At 52.0% G+C, this 21,031-nt stretch overlaps 1 protein-coding gene across 2 annotated transcripts in view; it reads left to right on the forward strand.

The window, feature by feature from the left end:
* Window positions 1-415: 415 nt before the first annotated feature.
* The window catches only part of TET3 (tet methylcytosine dioxygenase 3), a 111,325-nt gene continuing 90,709 nt past the window's right edge, over window positions 416-21,031 (forward strand). The window contains exons 1-3 of one of the 2 annotated variants that reach the window (XM_090281526.1): window positions 416-463; window positions 1,293-2,018; window positions 16,542-16,598. In XM_090281526.1, coding sequence (XP_090137652.1) covers window positions 1,716-2,018; window positions 16,542-16,598 — 360 coding nt within the window. In that variant the 5' untranslated portion in view covers window positions 416-463; window positions 1,293-1,715. Of the gene's footprint in view, window positions 464-1,292; window positions 2,019-16,125; window positions 16,230-16,541; window positions 16,599-21,031 lie in introns of those variants that run through there. The other variant, XM_090281527.1, reaches the window with a different exon arrangement.

Consider the following 21,031-nt stretch of genomic DNA (forward strand, 5'->3'; position numbering starts at 1 on the left):
GTGCGGCAGCACGGGACCCTGCCCCCACCCGCTGATGGGTAGTCCGCTCCGTCGCCTCCACCTCCACGGGAACTTCCCCTTCGCGCAGCCCCAGGGCCGGCTGAGGGGGCTGCGGCGAGGCCGGCGGGGCTCCGCGGGGCCGCACGTGCGCGCCCTCCCGGGCGGGGGAGTCCCCGGGCGAGCACGTGCCGCGGCGCGCGGGGGGCGGGGAGTCCCGCGGACGCCTTCATTGCTGCTGCTGCTGCCGCCGCGGCCGCCGCTGCCTCTTCCTTCCTCCTGAGCCGTCCCCTCCTCGGTCTGGGCGGGGGGCTCCGCGCGCCGAGCTTGGCTGGGCCAGGCGCTCCAGGAGGCGGGCGCCCCAGGCGGCGGCGGCGGCGGCCGCGGCGGCCGCGACGGTGGTGGCAGCAGCGCGGGCCGGGAAACTTTGCCCCTTTGTGCGCTCCGCCCCGGAGGCGGCGGGCAGGTCGGTGCAGTCGGTGCTTTTCCGGCTCCGGGGTGGGGGAGGGGCGGCGGGGAGGCGTGAGGGGCCCAGCCCCGGAGGAGGGGACGGCCCGAGGGCCGGCCATGGAGGGGGGGCGCTACTTTGTTGCGGGGGACGGGGCTGGAGTGCCACGGGTCACAGAGTAGCGGAGCCGGGCGGGGACGGCGGGGCGGGGGCTGCGGAGCCGCGGGAGCCGAGCGGCCGAGGCCCCAGAACAAAGGAGCCAGAGCGGCGGCGCGCGCGCGGCCCGGGCCGAGCTGGAGCGCGCCCCCTCCCCGCGCCCCCTAGGCGGAGCGGGCCGTCCTCCGCGTCTGACCCGTGGGCGGGGGTGGGGGGCGCGGCTGGGCGGCCAGTGAGGGCTTCCCCAGGCGCGACCCCCTTCCAGGCCGTTTCCGTGTTGGGGACGCCCGGGCAGCCCCGCCGAGTGCAGCTCTCAGCAAACTTTATTTTGAAAGCCCTCCTTGGTTGGGGAGGCCCCAGCGACCTCCAGTGAGGCGTGTGTGTGGGAATTTGGGTGCAACTCTTCCAGCAGCGTGGGGGTGGGACAGAAGGCAACTTTCTTGTAAGTTACCTTGACCACCTCCTTCAATTCATCGTCTACATTCCTTTAACAACCCATTAGGCCCTTAGCCTCCTCCCTCAGGCAGTGAGTGGGTGCTAGTGCGCCCTGCCAGGAGTTCTGGGCAGAACTTCATTGAACAAGCCCTTTCTCTTCCCCCATTTTCTCTTTTCCCAGCAACAGGAAGAGGTTAACACGTGGAAGTTGTCCCAGAGCCCTGAGTGATGCGCTTCCCCTTTCTGTCTTTTTCAGGCAGCGTTGCCTTCATGATCCTGACCTGGGAGGAGAAAATATCAGGAGAAACTCCTCACCCTGCTCTGTCCCTATTACACACCTGATCATCTCATGCCTGGGTCCAGGGTGGGTGAGGGTGAAGAGCCCACCCAATCAAGATGATCCCTTCTCTGGGTACTACTGCTGCTGTTCTCCCCCAGACTCGGGGCCCCAGCAAGTGGGAGAGTGGCCCCCAGCTGAGCCCTATCAGACTGCTGCAGAGGAGGTGAAGAAGGCTTGAGAAGAGGTGCCCACCCACCCCAGAGACTGGAGCTACTTGCCTTCACCTTGTAGACTGTTGACTGTTTTAGGAAAGAAGGGCCAGTTGGTGGCTTTTGTTGCAGACAGGAAGCTAGACTGTGGCTCAGCCCCAGCACCTATGCCCCCACTTCTGGCAGCGTCATGAGCCAGTTTCAGGTGCCCCTGGCAGTCCAGCAGGACCTGCCAGGCCTTTATGACTTCCCTCAGGGCCAGGTAATGGTCGGGGGCTTCCAGGAGTCTGGGCTCCCAATGGCTGGGAGTGAACATCAACTCCGTGGGGGTGGAGATGGGCGGAAAAAACGAAAACGGTGTGGGACTTGTGAGCCCTGCCGGCGGCTGGAAAACTGTGGGGCTTGCACCAGTTGTACCAACCGCCGCACGCACCAAATCTGCAAACTGCGCAAGTGTGAGGTGCTGAAGAAAAAAGTGGGGCTTCTCAAGGAGGTAAGCTGGCCTGTTGCTTGGCTACCCTTTCCCTTCCTTGAGGGTGCTGTATTCCCAGGGTTCTTGTTAAAGACAGTGAAGCCCATCCCCTCATTCTGAGCCTTTTGGTCTAACTTTGAGTATTCATGTCATTGGAAGCTGGTGTGGGCTCCTTCGCCAGGCTGATAATTTATAAGAGCAACTGGGTCACAAAGGACTCTGAGCTAGCACTCTCATCTCTGATGTCTGCATTTGTTCCTGGACAGTGATATCCAGCTTTATCTCTTGAAGTTTCTTGTCCTGCTGGAAGCCTCAGGTGTATTTCAAGGTCATACTAATGCTTGGGTGATGTGAGAAGTGATGGTGTCAGGTAAGGGATGGAGGCTGATGGGGTTTGGAAAGAAAAATTTGGAGTGATTTTATGCTGCCCTGATGGAGTGGGATATTTCTTTCCGTAAACCTTTTATTGGGTACCATCGTTTTTCTGAGAAAGATGGCAGAGAGCCAGTTGAAATTGCTTGGGAAATTAATGAGAAACCCAGGATTTGGGTTTCCTACTAAGTACTTCCTGAAGTCAGAGACTGTTTATCTCTGTGTTTCAGGACCTGGCTCAGTTCCTTCGTGTATCAGAAGCACTCAGATACTAATTGAATGAATGAATGAATGAATGAATGAATGGTGTGTTTCTGAGACAGTGACAATCTCAGGGAGGAGTACTCCCTTTGTTTGGAGTAGCAGGGTAGAGGGAGGGAAGGAGGAGTTGGAATGAAATCAAAGGAGGGAAGTGAAGAGGACCTGACCCTGCTTTGGCCATCTTTCCCTTCCGTGATGTTGGTGGCAGCCGTGACAGCGGAGAGTTGGCAGGAGTAAGGACAAGTGAAGTTGAGTAGCTCAGGAGGTGTGGTGTAGCAGCTGAGGTCGCTCCAGGCAGTGGAATTGATGCTGGACAGAGACGGAGACCTGTGCTGTCTGTGGGGCTCCCTCGCTCTGCCACTGATTTGTCCAGGGGGCTAGAAAACTGGGCCCCCTCTCTGGGCCTGTCTTCTCTCTGGGGGAATGGAGGGGTTGTGCTTGGTGGTCTTTGAAGTTCTTTCCAGCTGTGAGCCACAGGGCTAGGGCACCTGTGGCTTCAATGGACTTGGTGGCTGGTGCTTGGGTTTTCCTGACTGCTGAGTGCAGAGCTGTGCCATGGGCTCAGTTGGGCTGTGGTCCCCTGGCTAGATAGAATGATACAAGTGTTGGGGGCAGGGAAGTTGAGTATTGTTTCTGCCCCCTCTTGCCTTCTCTTGTCCACTCCCAGTGGAAGTAGCATATCATGATGTGGGGATCACAGACTCGGTGCCCTATTTTCCCGGTCTCTGGTTAAAGCAGACATCTGGATCACATCTGCAGCTCCCACCCCAACTTGGGAGAAGTGTACAGCCCCTTTCTGTTGCTGGTGTTGGGGGGAGTTGGCATCTCTCTGGACCAGTGTCTCGTGGATCATTGCTGAAAGGGGGTGAGATCAGGGGTGAGCTTTACTCCTGGGCTTGAGATCTGGTGTTTTGGGATGAGGAGAACTTGCCTAGTTTGTAAAGCTGGGTTCCTTTGCTTCCTTCCTTCCAGCATTCATCCCCTGCTCCACCCGTTGTCTCATTCCATTCCTCCCACGATCAAACCTGAGGGGTGGAGGGCTGAGCTTTCCAGGCTGGATGTTCCGGGAACTAGTGGCCCTTGTGAAACACGTGTAAGCTGTTCTTTCGGCAGCAATGAGGCATACCTGAGTGCAAGGGGCTGGAGCGAGGCCAGGGTCGTGTCATCCTTGTGTGTGAGCCACAGGCCTGGGCTGCTGGGTGGTCGTGGTTAAGACACCTGGGATTTGGGTCAGCTGAGGGTTAGAGACAGCCCTGCTGAGAGATATCTGCATCCCAACAGGCCTTGCCATGGTCCGCTGCTCCTCCAGGTGCCCAGGGTCAGGGAAAGTGCAGTTGGTGGCCTGCAGGATCCCAGGACAGAAGGTCCACATGATGGCTCATGACAGTGTCTCTCAGTTTCTGGAGAAACAACGGAAAGGAGACAATGGAGTGAGGTTTTTCTTAAAGCTAATTTTCTATGACTTAAAGAGAAGTACTTTGTCTTAATAATAGTTCCTATCTACTACTTAATATTTAAAATGTGCTCTTTTTTAAAAATTGAACTTATTGGTGTGACATTAGTTTCTTCTATGAAATGAAGGTGTTGATAGAATGTTGATTTTTTTTTTTAAGAAGTCTTAGCAGAGTGCAAAATGATAACTAGTATCTGCCTCCATAACTTTTTTTATCAGTCTGAGGCTGGAAGCGTGGGAACCACCGTCCAGACTACATTGCATTTAATGGATGCACCTCTAGCAGAGCTGACATGCCTACTAGAGACTCTGTCTGAGTGAAGGAGCTCCAGAATTAGCATTTACCAGCCCCAGGGGACTGCTGGGACCTTAACCATTAGATCTGAGCATCGGGTAGCAGAGGAACAAGTCCCAGGATTGGGGAAGTTGGGAAAGGAGGAGATGCATTCCTGACGTCTGAGTTGTCTTTGGTTTTGGTTTAGGAATAGAACTTTAGAATATGGCCCCGACTCTTCAGGTGGAACAAGACGCAGTATCCCAGGAGTCTCTTGGAAATCAGACCATCTCTTTGCATACCCGCTCCCTGGTATTTCCTCTTCCAGGCACCCTTTCCTTACTTCCATCCTGTCTCCACCCCCCCACCCCCGGCCCCCCGCCTTCCTTTGAACTGTTGACAGCTGCTCTGTATCATCCTGTAAGCAGGTAAATATCATCCCGAGTTAACTGGCTTCCTTCTCTGCTGCTCACTCTTTTCCCAGTGGACGGAGTGGGTGGTGGTGCTGCAAAGCCCCTCTACTCCAAGGGTAAGTTCAGCATTTTAAGGCTAGAGACAGCTCCCAGAGGGGGCCCTACCACCAGAGGCAGGTGGCTTCTTCTGTGGGTCCTAAAGTGCAGTAATACACCTGAAGAGGTTCATTTCTATACCATAGTCTTCCTTCCTAGTTCCAGAAAGTATTTAGATCCTGGCTGATGCCCGAGGCTGTTGGACCGCCACATTTCTTTTTACCTGAGTGGTGGCTTGTAGTACAAGACAGCGGATCAGAAAAGTCAGGTTTGGTCCATGTAGACACACAGTGGTCTCAGAACCCAAAGTAAGCCCTGTGCTGCTTACTCTCCCAAGTATCTGTTCTCTCATTTGTCAGCTGTGGTAACCCTTTTTTGCAGGGTTGTTGTGAAAATTGAGATAAACTATGCATAATGTCTAACAGGTAGTGAATTATCAGTGCCTGGTCATAGAACATTCCTAGAACATCTAGAAAAGAATCATTATGCATAAACAAATATGCATTCGTGAGCCTCTGGGTTATTGTAAAGATGCAATTCAAATTAAGTGTTTATCTCAAGACATTCCATAGCATGCTCATGTAAGAATCGTGGTGCCAGACAGAGGGAGGGAGGAGTGTGTCTGCCTCAACACCAGGAACAAGGAGCCACTCTGTTCCTGAGTCTGACTGAAAAGTTGCTCACGAGCAAGGGAAATGAACACCTGATGGGGTAGGAGGAAAAAATCCTTTGTGTGTTGGGGGGGTGGTGGTGTCCCTGTATAGGAAGATGTGTGCATAAGCGTGGAAGCACGACTGAGAATGTTATCAGTGAAAATGGAAAGAAATTGGAACATACGTGGTGTGAGATACTGTCTAACCCTCAGCCAAGTGGTTGAATCAGCGCTGTGCCAGTTTGGAGACAAGATGCCTCTGAATTAGGGATCTCTCAACAGTATTAGAACACCTGATGGATTCTTGCCTCACCTGCTGTTAGATCTGTCTTTCTGAAGATAGAGGCTATGAGGAGGGATTCTTTCATCCAACAAAGGGAGAATCAGGTGAAGTAGAAGTGATGAAATTTTAGAGAAAGAGACTCAGTCTTTAGTGGTGGTGAGGCCAGAGAGAAGGCTAGGTAAGGAGAGGTGTTTACCATAGACTTTACTCAATTGTTTTCACAAAAGTTTTTAACCCCATGGCCACTGACTCTAAAAGGGAAGTTTGCTGGAGGGCTAAGATGGCCCTTTAAAAAGGAAATGCTGACGGAGCAGCCCTGAACAGTGCCCTAGGGAGGAAGGGGGGAGAGGAAGAACTGAACTGACTGTGTGCTGCCCAGCTGCTGTCTAGTGAGTGCAGGGGTAAGAGACCATGCTCCTTGTGTGGAACAGGGGTGCATGACCCCAAAAGCAGATTCAAGAGTGGTCTGACCCCTAAGAGGAGCATCAGGAACTCCAGTGGCCAGAATGTCTGAGGCTGGTGGGAAATGCTCAAGACAATAAAAGCCTTTTATATACTCCCAGCAAGAATGAGAAGGAAGGGGTGGGCTTACAATTTCAGGGAGGATAACCAATGAATGACACAGAGACAGTAGCCATTGGGTCCCTGTCACGTTAAGAGATATAAACTGAGAAGAAGCGAAGCATGTTTGGTTAGGAAAGCAGAGCCAGCCGGCTGCCTGGCCTGAGTCTGAGTCATTCGCTTCCTTGCTCCCTCCTAAACACCTTAAGATATGTTTGTGGGATGACATTTTTATGAATTATGATGATTGAAAGGAGGCCAAAAGACCAGAGCCGGGCAAAAAGTTCAATTTTTCAAAGAGATTTTGGAAATTATAAATTGTAAGTTTGACGTCAATTTTTGATAGTTCTAGAGCAGATTGTTAAGAAGGTGGTTTGCGAAGCTTCAAAGGCAGGTGGTGAGCTTTGGGGTTCCCTGTAGTTCTTTGCAAAGCAGCCTGGTCAAACTAACATATCTGGATTTCTGCAAATAAATGATGGTATTTCCTGCCAGATTCCTGACAGCTCAGAGGGCCAGTTTTTTATTTAAAGTCATCCTGAAGAGATGGCACTGGTATAATTGCCCTGGTTCAATCTTCTTCTTCTTCCTTCTTCTTCTTCTTCCTTGTTCTTTTCTTCTTCTTCTCCTTCTTCTTCTTCTTCTTCTTCTTCTTCTTCTTCTTCCTTCTTCTTCTTCCTTTTTCTTCTTCTTTCTCCTTCTCCTTCTCCTTCTCCTTCTCCTTCTTCTTTTCTTCTTCTTCTTTCTTCTTTCTTCTTCTTTCTTCTTTCTTCTTCTTCTTCTTCTTCTTCTTCTTCTTCTTCTTCTTCTTCTTCTTCTTCTTCTTCTTCTTCTTCTTTCTTCTTCTTCTTCTTCCTTCTTCTTCTTCTTCTTCTTCTTCTTCTTCTTCTTCTTCTTCTTCTTCTTCTTCTTCTTCTTCTTCTTCTTCTTCTTCTTCTTCCTCTTCTTCTTCCTCTTCTTCTTCTTCTTCCTCTTCTTCTTCTTCCTCTTCTTCTTCTTCTTCCTCCTTCTCCTTCTTCCTCCTTCTCCTTCTTTCTCCTTCTCCTTCTTTCTCCTTCTCCTTCTTTCTCCTCCTTTCTTCTTCTTCTTCTTTCTTCTTTCTTCTTTCTTCTTTTTTTTTTTAAGAGAGAGAGAGGGAGGGAGGGAGAAAGAGAGAAACATGGATTTGTTGTTCCACTTATTTATGCATTCATTGGTTGATACTTGTATGTGCCTTTGGTGTATCGGGACAGTGCTGTAACCAACTGGTCAGGGCATGCTGTTTCTCTCTTTTTTTTCCTTTCCTGTTTTAATTTTATTTACTTTTTCAAATTTATTTATTTGGTTCAATCTTTTTTCAACCACGTGGACTATGGGGTTCCACATTGGAATCACCTGGGCCCCACCCGCCTCCCCCATCAGATTTAATTGGTCTGGGTGGACCCAAGTGGGCTGGGGCTCCCAGGTGCATCTACTGTGTAGTTAGAGTGGTAAGTCCTCTGATGCAGATGAAAGCTGAGGTGATGGGCACCTGCCTGGACTCTTCTGCAAACTGCTTACCTGAGCCTTAGGGCACCTGAATGGTTCACACCCATACTCTCACCTTGCTCATCAATGGGCCAGCAGCAGTGACATCACTTGGCCCTACCTTAGACCTAGTGAGCCAGAATCTCCCCTTTCACCAGACTCCTAGGTGATCTATATGTCCATGAGATTTTGAGGAGCTGGAAACTGGGAAAAGGGAGTGGGGCATGGAGAAGAGGACAGAAATAAGTCTTGATAAACAGGTAAAAGAACCCCAGTTGCCAACAAGGTTAAAGAGGATGACCCAACCCGTTTCTTTACTCTGTAGGCCAGGGAGACCAGAACCTCTTGAGATTTATTCCAGGTTTATTCTTGCTCTTCTGGAGTCCATTTCCTGCTAGTCTAGTGAGTTATCAGTAAAACCCTTTAGGAACCTGTGTGTGTTCTGAAAATAGTCAGGAAAGGGCTCTCAGATGTCTGCTGCTCAGTAGCCTGACTCAGGGCGTTGAAGGCCCCTGGGAAAGCAGTAGCTGATAGTGGTTGGGAAGAGGAAGGGTGTATTCATAGATTCTTGGGACTCAAGGAAGGACCTGGAGGCTTATGCAGCTGAAGGCATGTGTGCCTTCTTCATCAAATGTAGGTAGGGAGTGGGTGTGTCAGATCTGTGAGTAGGTGGAGGTGGTGGTGGTGGTGCAGGTATTAAGCTGAATAATAGCTCAAGGGGTTAAGGAGATTGGGGCAGTCTGGAATAAGGGACCCCAACCAAACTTGATGGACTTTAACTAGGGTAAATCTAAAGTCCCAGACTTGCTTTAAAAAAGAAGAGAAATAAATGCAGAATGCTGCCTTCCTAGCAGATGGGAAGAGCTGAAACTCTAAAAGCAATGTTGATAGCCTCTATTGAGGAGATCTGTCAAAGTGGTCATCACATTAGAAACAATTGAAGGAAACTGGCCTTTTCAGTTTGGAAATGGGTAGAGGAACGTAGGCTACGGCACCACTTGAATGGAAGAGGGAGCCAATTCCGTCATGCAGAGGAGTGTGCAGACTGTTTTTTAGTGGGTGGAAGTTATAAGCAGGTACACTGAACCCATGTTAGAAAAAAAGAATTGTCTAACATTTGTAGCTGTTCCAGAACTGAAGAGCAAGCCATAAGCAGTGGTGCATTTCCTGCGTTTGGGCAGAGGCTGGGTGCTAACTGGCAGGCCTGTTATGAGGATATCCTCTACAGGGTGGAGGCTTCCACATTTGGTGTCTCTTGCTAAAACTATGTCAAGTATAATACCAAGTTTATTTTCATATTCCTCAAGTAACTACATTGCAGAAGAAACATCTCCTTTAGACCATAAAGTTTTTGTCAAGTTCTAGACAATCTAATACATAGACCGGCTTTCAGACCTAGGTTGAAAGAGAATTGGCAAACTTTCTGAAAACTTCAGCCACATGCTGTGAGTGTGCAGGGGTATCTTTTCTCGGGGAAAATGTCTGTGGTTTTGAGTAGATTCTCAAGAGTATTCATGACCTCCCCAAATTTAACAAGCATTCTGCTCTACCTGAGCTGTCCAGTATGGTAGCCATTAGCCATGTGAGGCTATATAAATTGAGATTAATTAGGCCCTGACCATTGTGGCTCTGTTGGTGGGGCATTGTCCCACAAAGTGAATGGTCGCCAATTCTCATCTCGGTCAAGGTACATGCCTAGGTTGCAGGTTTGGTCCCAGGTCAGGGTGTGTATGAGAGGCAACAGATGGATGTTTCTCTCTCGCATCATATTTCTCTCTCTCTCTTTCTCCCTCCTTTCCCCCTCTCTAAAAAGTAAGTAAAGTTCTAATTAAAATTATATAAAATAACATTCAGTAACTGAGTTGTGCTAGCTGCCTTTCAAGTGTTTGGGAGCGACTTTTGAGTTGAACATACAAATAACATTTCTGGGTTGGGCAGAATAGCTGTCCTGGTTGGCTGCTCTCAGCAGGATATTTTGGGTTAGGATCCCTGTCCCCACCCCAAGGTAAGAGGTGAGAGGTGTGGGAGGGGACGGTGGTTTCCTGGATTCTAACGCACCATGAAGCTCATTGCTTCTCCTTGCAGCCATGGCCACGTTTTGATTATCTGCTACAGGGAAAGAATAGAAAGAAGTGAGGCGTGGCTCTCCACCCAGTGGCCCTCTCCAAAGCTCCCTATTGGAAAGTGGCCTCTCCCGCCCACAGACTTGATCAGAGGCCCTGGTGAAACTTGACCATGTTTAGTTTTGGCCCCAGACTTACCTATGCACAGACCCACCCAGAGTTGGTTGTCATCTCTGTGCCTAGGGCCTCTTATTCTAGAAGGTAGTGAGGTGACTGGGGGAGTTGGAAGACATCATCAGGGGTCTCAGGAATTGTCACTAATTCCCCACTCACCTCCCCATCACTTCTTTATAGCTCTCTTGTGGATTGAGGGCAGGAAACTCAGGGAGGGACCTCGTCATCTACCTTGAGCCCTGCTGCAGTCTCATGGCTGTTTTGGAGAGAGTCCTTGAAGGTTGTGGAAACTTCTGCCTGAGAGTCTGTGTAGGGCCTGTCTGCAGGAGCCCCTGGAGGGCTCACGCCCCTCCGTGGCCTTGCCTCCTGTTATTTGCATAAGAAATCTGATAACCTAAGCTTTTATTAATCACTAAGGGAGGGAAAAAAGAAAGCCAGAGCCCAGTATGGGGTGACTGGCTGGTGTCCAGGTGACGGCAGGTTTGGGGGTTATCCACTTGCTTCAGGCTGCACAAGCTCTGTTCCTGCCATGCTTGCTCTGACCCATACAAGTTCCAACTCCATTGTGCCTCACATTCCTGCACCCAACCAGAGAGTTCTTGGACAGATTAATGTACCTGCCACCAGGTACATTGCAAGACAGCAATTTCCAGATTCTCCAAATGGAAGGGTAGTTACATTGGGTGGAGTCATTAGGGAGTATTTGCCAGGCTGCGTGTGCCCCATAGCTTTCTACCTGTCCTAAGTACAGCCAGGAAGCCTCAGGAAAGGGTGTGGAAAGGCTGGGTCGAAAACAAGTAACAAGGTACTGACTAGAGTCCATTCCACTTCTAGCCATTCTTTGTGAGAAGGACATTGGCTGACTCTCTTCGTCTCGTTTTTTTTCTTTTCTTTCTTTTTATTGATTGCTGTGACCTTGAAGGGCAAGCTTTGAGTGTCCTAGTTCCCTCGTGGATGCTGGGAATGACCCTAGAGTCCTAGAAGAGAGAGGGATGGCAGACTGTCACTGTGCGGACTGGGTCCTGTCTGGACCGTGTTCCAGCTTTTGGACGGGGAGCCATTGGGGAGGGGAGGAGAGGTACCTTCCTAGAATGTTTTTTCCATCCCAGGACCTACAGTTCCCCCTGTGCTGGGGGAGGGCAGCGCCTCCCTCCAGCGTTATTCCAGTTTCCCAAGGCAGGACATCATCTGCTTTAGCTTGTAGACCCAGGAGTGCCTTTCCCAGCGTCATTCAGCAAGTCTCACCTGGGACAGGCTGTGTGCAAGGCTGAGACTGAGCCTGAGCTATGGGTAAAGAGGAGGCAGCATGTTTTCTGTCCCTAATGAGCTCCCAGTCTGTGGAGGGAGATGAGCGTGGAAACGAATAATTACAGTGCAGTCTGGTAGGGCTACGGGGGAGAGATGCCTTGAGGGCAGAGACCAGCCTTTAGTCATCTTGGGGCTCAGCGAGCCTAGTGGGAAGGGAAAGGGACATGTTTTGAGAGTTTCAGTATAGCAATATGTGAAGGATGCGGTGGGGGCGGGGAGTGGGGGGACTTCAGGAGGAGGAAGGCATCTCCTCTGAGCCTGCGATGTGTAGAGATGCTACAGGAATGCTTGAATGCCCATCGCTGGTGGCATGGGTGTGGAAGGACACAGGTCGCAGGGGGCCACCTGCATGTGATCCTGGATCCTTCAGGTGGAAAGTAAGATTCTTTGTGTTAATTCCTCTTGGAAGTTTTCCTAGAGGCTCCTCCCAGGTTTCTAAACCACTCAGTTTCCCATCCCTGCTCTTAAGGTCCCGTATTACTTGAGTTCTGGAACATTTGGTGGTCTGAGGCTGTTGAATGTGGTCTGGGGAGACCCTAATGAGGTTCAAAGACCAGAAGACCCCCTCACAAGCATGTAGGAGGGCATGTAGCGTATGGGCAGAGCCACAACTGCTACCTGTCAGCCTGTGGGGCCTGGGTGTCTGCTGTATCTCCAAGGAGGAACACCCTTTCTTCTATTGCTGCTGCTCCTTCTCCGCCTCCTTCTCCTCATCCTCCTCCCTGAGATTACTGTTGACACAGACTTCCGCTGCCAAAGCTAATTGTGAGGCCTGATCAGTGAATGAAGGCAAAGGCAGTTCCCATGACAACTGCGAAGAGTTTCAAATATAAGGAATGATGTGTGTGATGGGCTGCAATTACTTGGGTGGAAATTGATGCGTGGACACCAGGGACTTCAAACATAGGCTCTGAAGGTGGAGGGGGGGTGTTGGGTTTCTTTGGCAGGATCCTTTGTGTGATGAAGAAGGAAGGGAAAGAGGTCACACTTCCCCCGCAGTCAATTCTAAGTGCTTTCAGTGTGTGGAATGTTGGGCAAAACCCCACAGGGGCTTTGGAAAGGCACGTCTCCAGCCATTCTGGTTGGAGAGGGAGGACACCAGAGAGACAAATAGCAGTACCAAGTGTCAAGTGAGAAACATTAGAAGTGCTGTCAGCTGTAGTAACTCGAGAAGGCTTCCTGGAGGAAGTGGGCTTGAACTGGGCTTTGAAATAAAGCTTTGTGGGGAGTGACCTCGTTCAGGCCACAGCCATGGCCAGGGAGGAGAAGTCCATCTACCCACTGCCAACTCCAGAAGAGGTAGGTAGACATGAAAATCATAGGGCTACGCAGAGCAGCTCTGGATAGCTACAAGTGAGGAGGTAGTAAGAACCCTACTCATTTTCTAGCTTTGTTACCTTGAGCAAGGTGCTTAGCCTCTCTGTGTTGTGATTTTTCCATCTGTAGAATGGGCATGAAAATTTCTCTCTCATTTGGGTTTTTTTGGGGGGTTAAATAAAATGTGGTACATTTTACTACATGGCCTGACATGGGGTTGGTGCTTGGTCTGTGTCTGAACGTACCTCCATACCCTAGTCTTTGTGTATCTTTATGGGTTCTGGCCTGTGGGTATGTATCTGTGTTTTTGAGGTTCTCAGTGTTGGGTGTTTTGTGTATTTGAGAGTGAGTGATTTATCCACCTCTCCCTGGTGGCGAGGACTGTGGCCCCGTTCCTCCTGCTGAGGGTGCTGTGGGAACTAGGCGTCATGATGGAAGGTGCATAGGGACCCTTGGCCCCCATACAGAAGGGTCCCAGATACCTCTGTGTCGATCACTGTGAAGCTCCAAATGTAGAGGAACAGATAGAGACGGGACAGGGTCGGGTGTAGAGAGTATCCCCAGCATGTGCCTTTGTGACTCCTTGGAGCCTCAGCATTCCAGGTGTCTTAGAAAAGGCAGGATGCCAGGGTGGGACAGCAATAGGAGCAGGTGGAGTCCTCAGGGACCATGGGCTCCTTTTAGGGTATCTGCAGGGGAGTGGGCCAGGAATTGTGATTGAGGTAGGACTGAGTTATCAGTGGGGGGTTGGTGAAGCAGAAAGTCAAGGTGGCTCCGGTAGGCTGAGGAGGAAGATGTGGGCTGAGCTGAACAGGCTTCGACTCAGCTCTCGTTCAGTTGTGGCAGGTCCTGCCCTCCCAGGAGAAGAGGTGTCCCCCTGATTCTTGGGGACCTCAGAGAAAGCCACCAAGGAACGTGGCCTCAGTATTGCCCAGCCCCCTGCCTCTCCTCCCTCCTTGTGTAGAAACTCAGCACATTCCAGCTCTGTGCAGAGCCTAGTAACGTGGGGAAGATGGGGCCCCCGCCCACGTGGGGAAGACTGCCATGTAAATAAATAACAACTTGGTTGTGATTGGTGCTCTGGAAGAGGCCCTGCACTGCTCTGCTAAGGCCCTGGCAGAAGTGGGTGATGCTTGTAGAGGCTAGATGAACTAGAGAGTGGCAGAGGGGGGTAACTTTCAGATTAAGCCTTGCTCCTTGTACCACGTTAGGGGTGGGGTTGGGGATCCCAGGCAAGAAGCAGTAAGTATCTCGAAGTCTCAGGTTCTGTTCTGAGACCCATAGCTTAAAGGTAAGTGGTTGAGTTCAAGTGACCCCGTCTTTCTTTTCATTTCCCTGGGTTTAGAGAACTGGGAGGAGGAAGGCCTAGATTGGAATTCTAGCCTACCACTCACCAGCTGTGTGTTATGTATGTGAGCAAATAATCAACATCTATCTCTTAAGTCCATTTCCCCAGAAGAGAAAAGATGGTGTGTGGAGTAATTCAAATGAGATGCTCCTACTGACTTGGTTGGCGCAGAGCCTGGTACATAGCAGGGGCTTGATAAACTGTGGCAGCCGCAGCAGCAAGGGTATTAATTGTAGCATCCAAGTGGTGTTAGTTGCTCTAATCCAGCAACAGACTGTGTGTTGGCTGGGTGGGTGGGGCCAGGGTTTTGGGGACCAGGGAAAAGGAGGGACTTCACTTGGCCTGGCAGGAGTAAGAGCTAAGGGGAGCAGGAGCCCATTTATTCCATCTTGAGCCATTCCTCAGGACCCTGCTCTGTGCCCTGCTTGTCCCCTTTCCTGGAGAGGAGCCTAGCAGTGCTGCCCTTTGTCCCCAGGGGTGATGAAGGTGTGGGTCCTATACCTCCTGGAATCTCCTTCCCAGAGGCAAGCTTTGCTGTCTCTCCTAAGGCAGCTTATCCTGGCCTACTGTCCCTTTGGGGCCCTAGGGAGGGGCAGCTGTGGTGCAGCTGGTAGCGGAGCACATCCCTGACACAGGCTGTCACACGTCCTGACTGGCTCTGAGTCACTTCCCACTGGTCTCAGCTTCTTCATCTGTGAGATGAGGAGTAGCACAGAATCAGTTCTCCCAGAACCTAAGAGCGATGGTAGCTAGCAGCACCCACACTGTGCAGGCAATGTGCTACATTTCTACCTGGAACCATCACGTCTGTGTATGAGGTCACTGCACTTTGTAGTTTCTTTTACAGATGAGCAGAGTGAGGCTAAGTAAGGTTCCATCACCAGGGCCCTCCAGCTAGGTCGTGGTGGAGCCAGGAGCACAACCAGATATGTGAGGACCAGACTCTGTGACACCTGCTTCCTGGGAGGTGGAGGCTGTGGGTGTTCAGCTATAGGGAGGGGATGGGGTAGATCAGGATGTGCCCAGGAAGGCCAGGAACTAAATCCAGGAGTGGAGTACAGGGCCTTCCTCCCCCTGCTCTGTTCTTCTGCAGTGTCCCGGGCATTGCAGCTTTCGAAGGCTCGGAGTCTGGAAACTAGAGGTTGGAGCTCTTGGGGTCTGTACCCACTTCCCCTCCTCAGCCAGGAATGGGAAGCCCTGATGCTTGTTGGGGGGGGCACTCCTCTGGCCCTTCTAAGAGCAGAGAAAGCATGTCAAGTGGTGGTGGCAGGGGGCGGCGGGAGGTGGGGAGGCTGCCTGCATGAGGTGGGGTGTATTCAGGCAGGGATGAGCTATCCTAGGGTGAGGCGTGGGTGTTCCTGTGCACGGGGAGGGCCAGGCTGGCTTGGTGAGGCTTTGAGCCACAGGCAGTGTGGGCTTCAGGAAGTCTCGTTTCTGAGGTGGGAGCTGGAGTGAGGGAGGAGCAGGGCTGCTTATGGTTAAGAGCCTGGTCCGACAGACCTGGTGTGGAGTCCCAGGTCTGCTGTTACCTGGCTGTGTCATCTTGGGTGAGTTACTTCACTTGACTTGCCTTGTTTACTCACCTGCAAAGTAGTGTAAAGAAAGGTTCCTATAGCCAAGGCTTTATATTTTTCTTCGAAGATTGCAGGGGCTGTTGCTCCTTCCCTGTTATAGCGCTGGCACTGGGAGAGGCTGGTGTCCTGGGGTTAGACAATGAAGGGAGGGGAAATCCCATCAGCGACTGCTGGACCCCACCGCCTGTCATTTGACCCTGGAAATGCAGAGGATGCTTCTGGTATTACCTTCGGGGTCGCCTACTCGGAGGAGACGGGCGCCCCGGGATCCCCGGCCAGCCAAGGGCCGGCAGTGGGCCTGGGCCGCAGCCGTGCGGCCGACGCGGCCCGAGGCACCCTCAGCTGTGCCCCCGCCTCCCGGCTGGGCAGGTCCAGCCTCCGGCCGGCCTGCCCCCGCCCGGCCGGCCTCGGGGATTGGCTGGAGAGCGCGCCGCCCCCTGCACACCAGCCTCGGCCGGCGGCAGGGAGGGGAGCCAAGCCGGCAGCTGGCCGCCGCCTCCTCTGCAGTGCCTCCCTCCGTGCGCTCCGGCGGGGATAATGGGAGGCCCGCCGGCCCATGCACCAGAGGAGGCCGGCAGAGGTAGGTCGCGCAGGGCAGGGAGGGACAGGCCAGCCCGGATGCAGGAGGAGGGGCAATGGCCTTCTGGATCTCAGGAGGGTGGAAAAAGGAGAAATGAAAACAAAAACACACTGAAAGGCGAATGAGCCCCTTCCCCGCGCGTCTGGGCGGCAGCTGGAGTCAGGGAGATGGTCCCCGCTGCCCTTTCTTTCCGAGGCCCCCTCCCTCTCGTCCTCCCGTTTCCCCTGCAGCGGTGCTGGCGGTGCAGCAGAAGGACTTTGCGTCTTTCTTGCTGTCAGCCTGGCTCATCAGTTTCTCTGGCTTCTTTTGCAGGTGGAAATAAAGGCTGGTGAAGGAGCCCCGCCGTGGGGACAAGGGGCTGCTGTCAAGGTACCTTGTGTGTGTGTGTGTGTGTGTGTGTGTGTGTGTGTGTGTGTGAGAGAGAGCGCGCGAGCGAGCGAAAGTGTATGTGTGCGCGCGGGCGCGCACGCGCGCGCGCGGTGGGGGTGAAGTGTCTGAGTGGATTGGATAAAAATAAAGGGTCTCCTCGGGTGATCCCTTAATCTCCCACTGTGTGTAGCAGCAGCTGAGGGGGAGGGGTGGCGGGGGTGTGGGCGGCCAATGAATTCTCAGGCCTGTGTGGGTTTTGTTTGGATTCTTTTTGCTTTCTCAGCTGGACGGTTTGGGTGCAGTTAGAATTGGATTTGTTGAACTGTTTCCTTTAAAGACATGCAGCCCATTCCCCACCCTTGCCCCTGAAAATCTCTTGAGAATGTCCCTGGCACTATTGGTTTGCATCCAATCTGCAGAAATCCCTGGGTGGGGTGGGGGGGTGGGGTAACGGGGAGGGTAAATTGTGCTCTGGAGTCTGAAGCTGATAGGGTGTCATTAGTCATGCTGCTGTCACCATGGAGATGGCTGGAGGGGAGAGGAGGTGGTGGGGATGAGGATATTTTGGGTAGGGTGGGGGCTGATGCAACATCATGACTGGGAATCTGGCAGGCAGCCGCTGTTACTCTGGCTTGGTGTCTGGGGAACCGGGAAGGGAATGTTACCAGGTGAATGGGAAGCTGAGAGGGGGCACTGAGCTTCTCCATGCAGTTGTCTGAAGGTCAGGGCTTGGGTATTTGGGGTAGGGCAAGGTCTGGTGGGGTATCAGTCATTGCTAGGAAACACAGATATTTCTCCCAGATTGACAAGGACCAGGATTAGTAGGTTTCCTTGGGCTTTGCCCCTGTTTTCAGTGCTGGGGACCCTTGGTGATTTGGGGATTACTCAGCAGTGTCCTCTGCTGGCCCAGGGCAGAGAAAACAAAGCGGGAGGCAGCTCCATGTGGCTCTCTGTCTAGTTCCAAGCAGAGAGACCAGGGAAGGCTGGGGACAGGTGGGCAGGGACAGGACCAGAAGGGACTTCTCATAGGAGGGAGGGAGCCCATTCTAGCCCTTCTCAGCCCCACCTTCCCCTTGGCCCCCTGGAACCTATGGGGAGCTGGGGGAATCTGATTGCTTGGGTAGCAGGTGGATGAGCTGTTCCTGTCCCCAGACGCTCCTCTGCCTGCTTCCTGGGAAAACTGTGGGAAGTTCTGTGAGGTGCTGGAAGTCGCACTCTATCTGGTTGGGGACAGTGGCAGGGAGGGGCTCTGCTTCCCTACGTGGGTTGGGGGCTCTTGGGTGAGGCAGCAGGGTGGATCAGAAGCCAGGGTGGTTCCTTGGCCTTCTTCCAAGGAACTTGAGGCCAGGAAGTACTTGGGGGAGGGCAGAAATTTTGCTTCTGGAGCAGCTTCTGGCGTAGGGAGAAGAGCCAGGTGGCACTGGCTTCCCTGGGGCGCTGGGCGTGCTGTGGTTAAGTTGGGAGATGTGGATGATCACCTGGGACCAGACCGTGAGAGGTCCCTGAGGCGAGCAGAGGGTGGCTGACACTGGCCATGCTGTAGGTGGGGAGGAGAAAGCTGTGAGCTCACTGCACATGCTCTTCTCCAGAGCAGAACCCCCGGGTTCCGCCTCCACTTCCTCCCCTGGTCTCCCACTGCTAGCAAGGAAGCTGGAATCACCCAGTGTGCTGCTGAGGTCTGTGGGCATGGAGATCATGGAGTGCGCCTGTTCTGTCCCCCGCCCTGGGGAAAGCGGGACAAGGGGATGAGGACAGATGGGCTCAGAGAGGGGGCAGCTCCCTCCCTCCTCTGTGTCTCCTGCGGCTTGTGGGCCAGAGTTTCCCTCTCTGCTGGGAGGAAGGACTGCTGGCAGGTTTGTTTACTCCCGAAAACGTCCCCTTCAGTGCGTGGTGGTTTCTCTTTAGCTCTTTCCAAGTGTGTTCCCATTTCTTCCTGCCTGCGAATATTCTCCTGGCCCTGCAGTCCTGCTAGAAGCCTCCAGCCTAATACCTTCACCCTTAATGGTGTAGGCATGTGTCAGGGCTACCTGAAAACCAGAGGAGGCCCTTCAAAGACATCTTCTTCCTTCCCCCTGCTCAGAGTGGAGCCTGAGCTGGTTATGTGTTTAAACCTCTGAGGTTGTGTCTGTGCTTGCTTTTATTAAGTTCTCCATTGAAGAATCACTGCGTCTACTTTGCCCGCCTTGGGCACTGCCAGGAAGCACTGGGATCTGAGTCCCCTGTTCTGGTGCCAAACCAAGTTATCTTGGGTGACCAGTACAGCGCAGTGTCCTACATACCCTGGATGAGGCAGTTTGGCCAGATCCTCTTCCATAAGCAGGTCATGGTGTAGAAAGGCAGGTGCATGAGCTCACTCTGAGATCAGGCCATGACTCTGGGACGCAACAAGGGGTCTCACTGTCTGTTCTCATGGGATGGGTGCAGGCCGGGAGAAACCCAGAGTGCATGATATCCAGTTGCCAGTGGGAATATGCTCATCGACTGTGTGCTGAGTCCTGCCAGAGTTTCAAGAACATCCATGATGTAGGGTGTGTGGAGTTGAGCTTGATAAACACAGGTTGTCACTTTGCTGTCCAGTGTGTCTTGTGTCTACGATATGCTGAGGACCAAGCCAGAGCACACACTGTTGCTGTTGCCTCCTTCTTGGCAGCCTGGACAGGAGTGAGTGCCCAGTGCCGAGAGCATCATGCCGCCCGACTTTCAGACTCCCATGCGCTGCCTCATGGGAATCCTCAATTGGCTGAAGATGGCTGGAAACTATTTTGGGACTCTGTCCAGAATCTTTACCTTCTGTCTCTGCTTTTGACCACTGCAGAAACGCCCCTTTGTGGAGGATCTGTGATCCTTGACTTTCCATACACCGTGGGTGACTCCTGCTAGCTTCTTGCATGCTTTGCTTGCTCTTCCCATTCTCCAGCCCTTTGTGAGGGTCCAGCAGGAACTCTATCTCTGAGGTGCGTTTACAAGCAGTTGTGAACTTGGGGAGATAGGGCAGCAGGTGAGCATGTCAGGCTAGAATGGGAAATGAGCCAATGGGGAGGATTTTAAGTTGAGTTTGAGGACAGAGGGAGAGAGAGGGCTTCTCCAGTCATAACAAGAACTGGAGTTGGAGTCTCAAGGCTCTGCTCCACCTCCTTGGTGACTCCGACTCATTTTTGAAGGTCCTGGGGGAGGTAAAGGACTTTGCAGGATAGACAGGTGAGTGGGCCCAAGGGCGCCCTCCTGCACACTGTAGTGCCCACAGGGTTCACTGCTGGGCTCCAGCAGCCCTCCTGCCAGCTCGCACTTGAGAGTCTGGCAGTCAGACAAGGATTCCCCCTTTGTCCCCAGCATGTCTGCAGCATCTGAGAAGGAGATGGCTTCCTTGTGGGTGAGTTTAGGAAGCCTTTACGCAGACAGAGGACAGGGATGGCTCAGGCAGTTAGAATCTATAGATTTTCATGCTGTCCAGGACCATGACCCCATCCCCATTCACTTTCTCTCCCTTTCTTCCTCCCTTTGTCTTTCAGCATTTACTGAGATTTACCATGTTCCAAGCACAGTACCTGGTCCTGGAAAATAAGAGAAATCATTGTTATTTGATCTTTACAATACCACTGGAGTCAAGAAACATTGACTGAATTACCTAAAATCATAATTCTATGTGGGCAAACCAGTACTGGCAGCTTTTGTTTTTTGTACAGTGAACGCTTTTGATCTTTGTGTTTGGGGCTGTGAATGTGCTTGTGCCAGACGAAACCCTTGCCCCCAACTGGGCCTAGCTCTTTACCTTTGCTTTCAGCACTGGCTCAGTGGACCACAAGGGACTTTGAAGGAAGAATCAGCGTGCCAGGCATGTTTTCAGTAAATTAACATTTCTGTGATCTGGTCATTACAGATTAGGGTAGTGGGGTCAGAAATGGAACAGCTGGAAAGAGCTTTGTTTTGAAAGGAAAGTGTTAGCATTTGATGTGTTGGGTTTGAGATTCAGGTAAGGCTGGATAGAAATACCGTGCTGGGCATTTTACCTGGAACCCAACATTGCCTTCTACGCATTGTGCGTGTAAGAGCCCTGCAACCTTGACTGCTTGGGGGCGCCCACGGAGACCTCCGGCTGAGATGAGGAGGGTGAGAAAGTGCAGTCGTCCCGTTTCTTTTCCTCCCTACTCCCACCTCTACTACTTGAGTTCTGTCATTAGTCATGAGAAGGTCTTCAGTTTCTTCTGTAAAATGAAGGGGTTGCCTTCCAAAGTTAATTTTCTCAAATTAAATGTGGCAAAAGGCCAGGTTTCTTTCTTTCTTTCTTTCTTTCTTTCTTTCTTTCTTTTCTTCCTTTTCTTTCTTTCTTTCTTTCTTTCTTTCTTTCTTTCTTTCTTTCTTTCTTTCTTTCTTTCTTCCTTTCTTCCTTTCTTCCTTTCTTTCTTTCTTTCTTTCTTTTTTTAAATTTAATACTT

This window comes from Furipterus horrens, unplaced genomic scaffold, assembly GCF_987537825.1.
Source record: "Furipterus horrens unplaced genomic scaffold, mFurHor1.1.pri manual_scaffold_6, whole genome shotgun sequence".
Taxonomy (NCBI): domain Eukaryota; kingdom Metazoa; phylum Chordata; class Mammalia; order Chiroptera; family Furipteridae; genus Furipterus; species Furipterus horrens.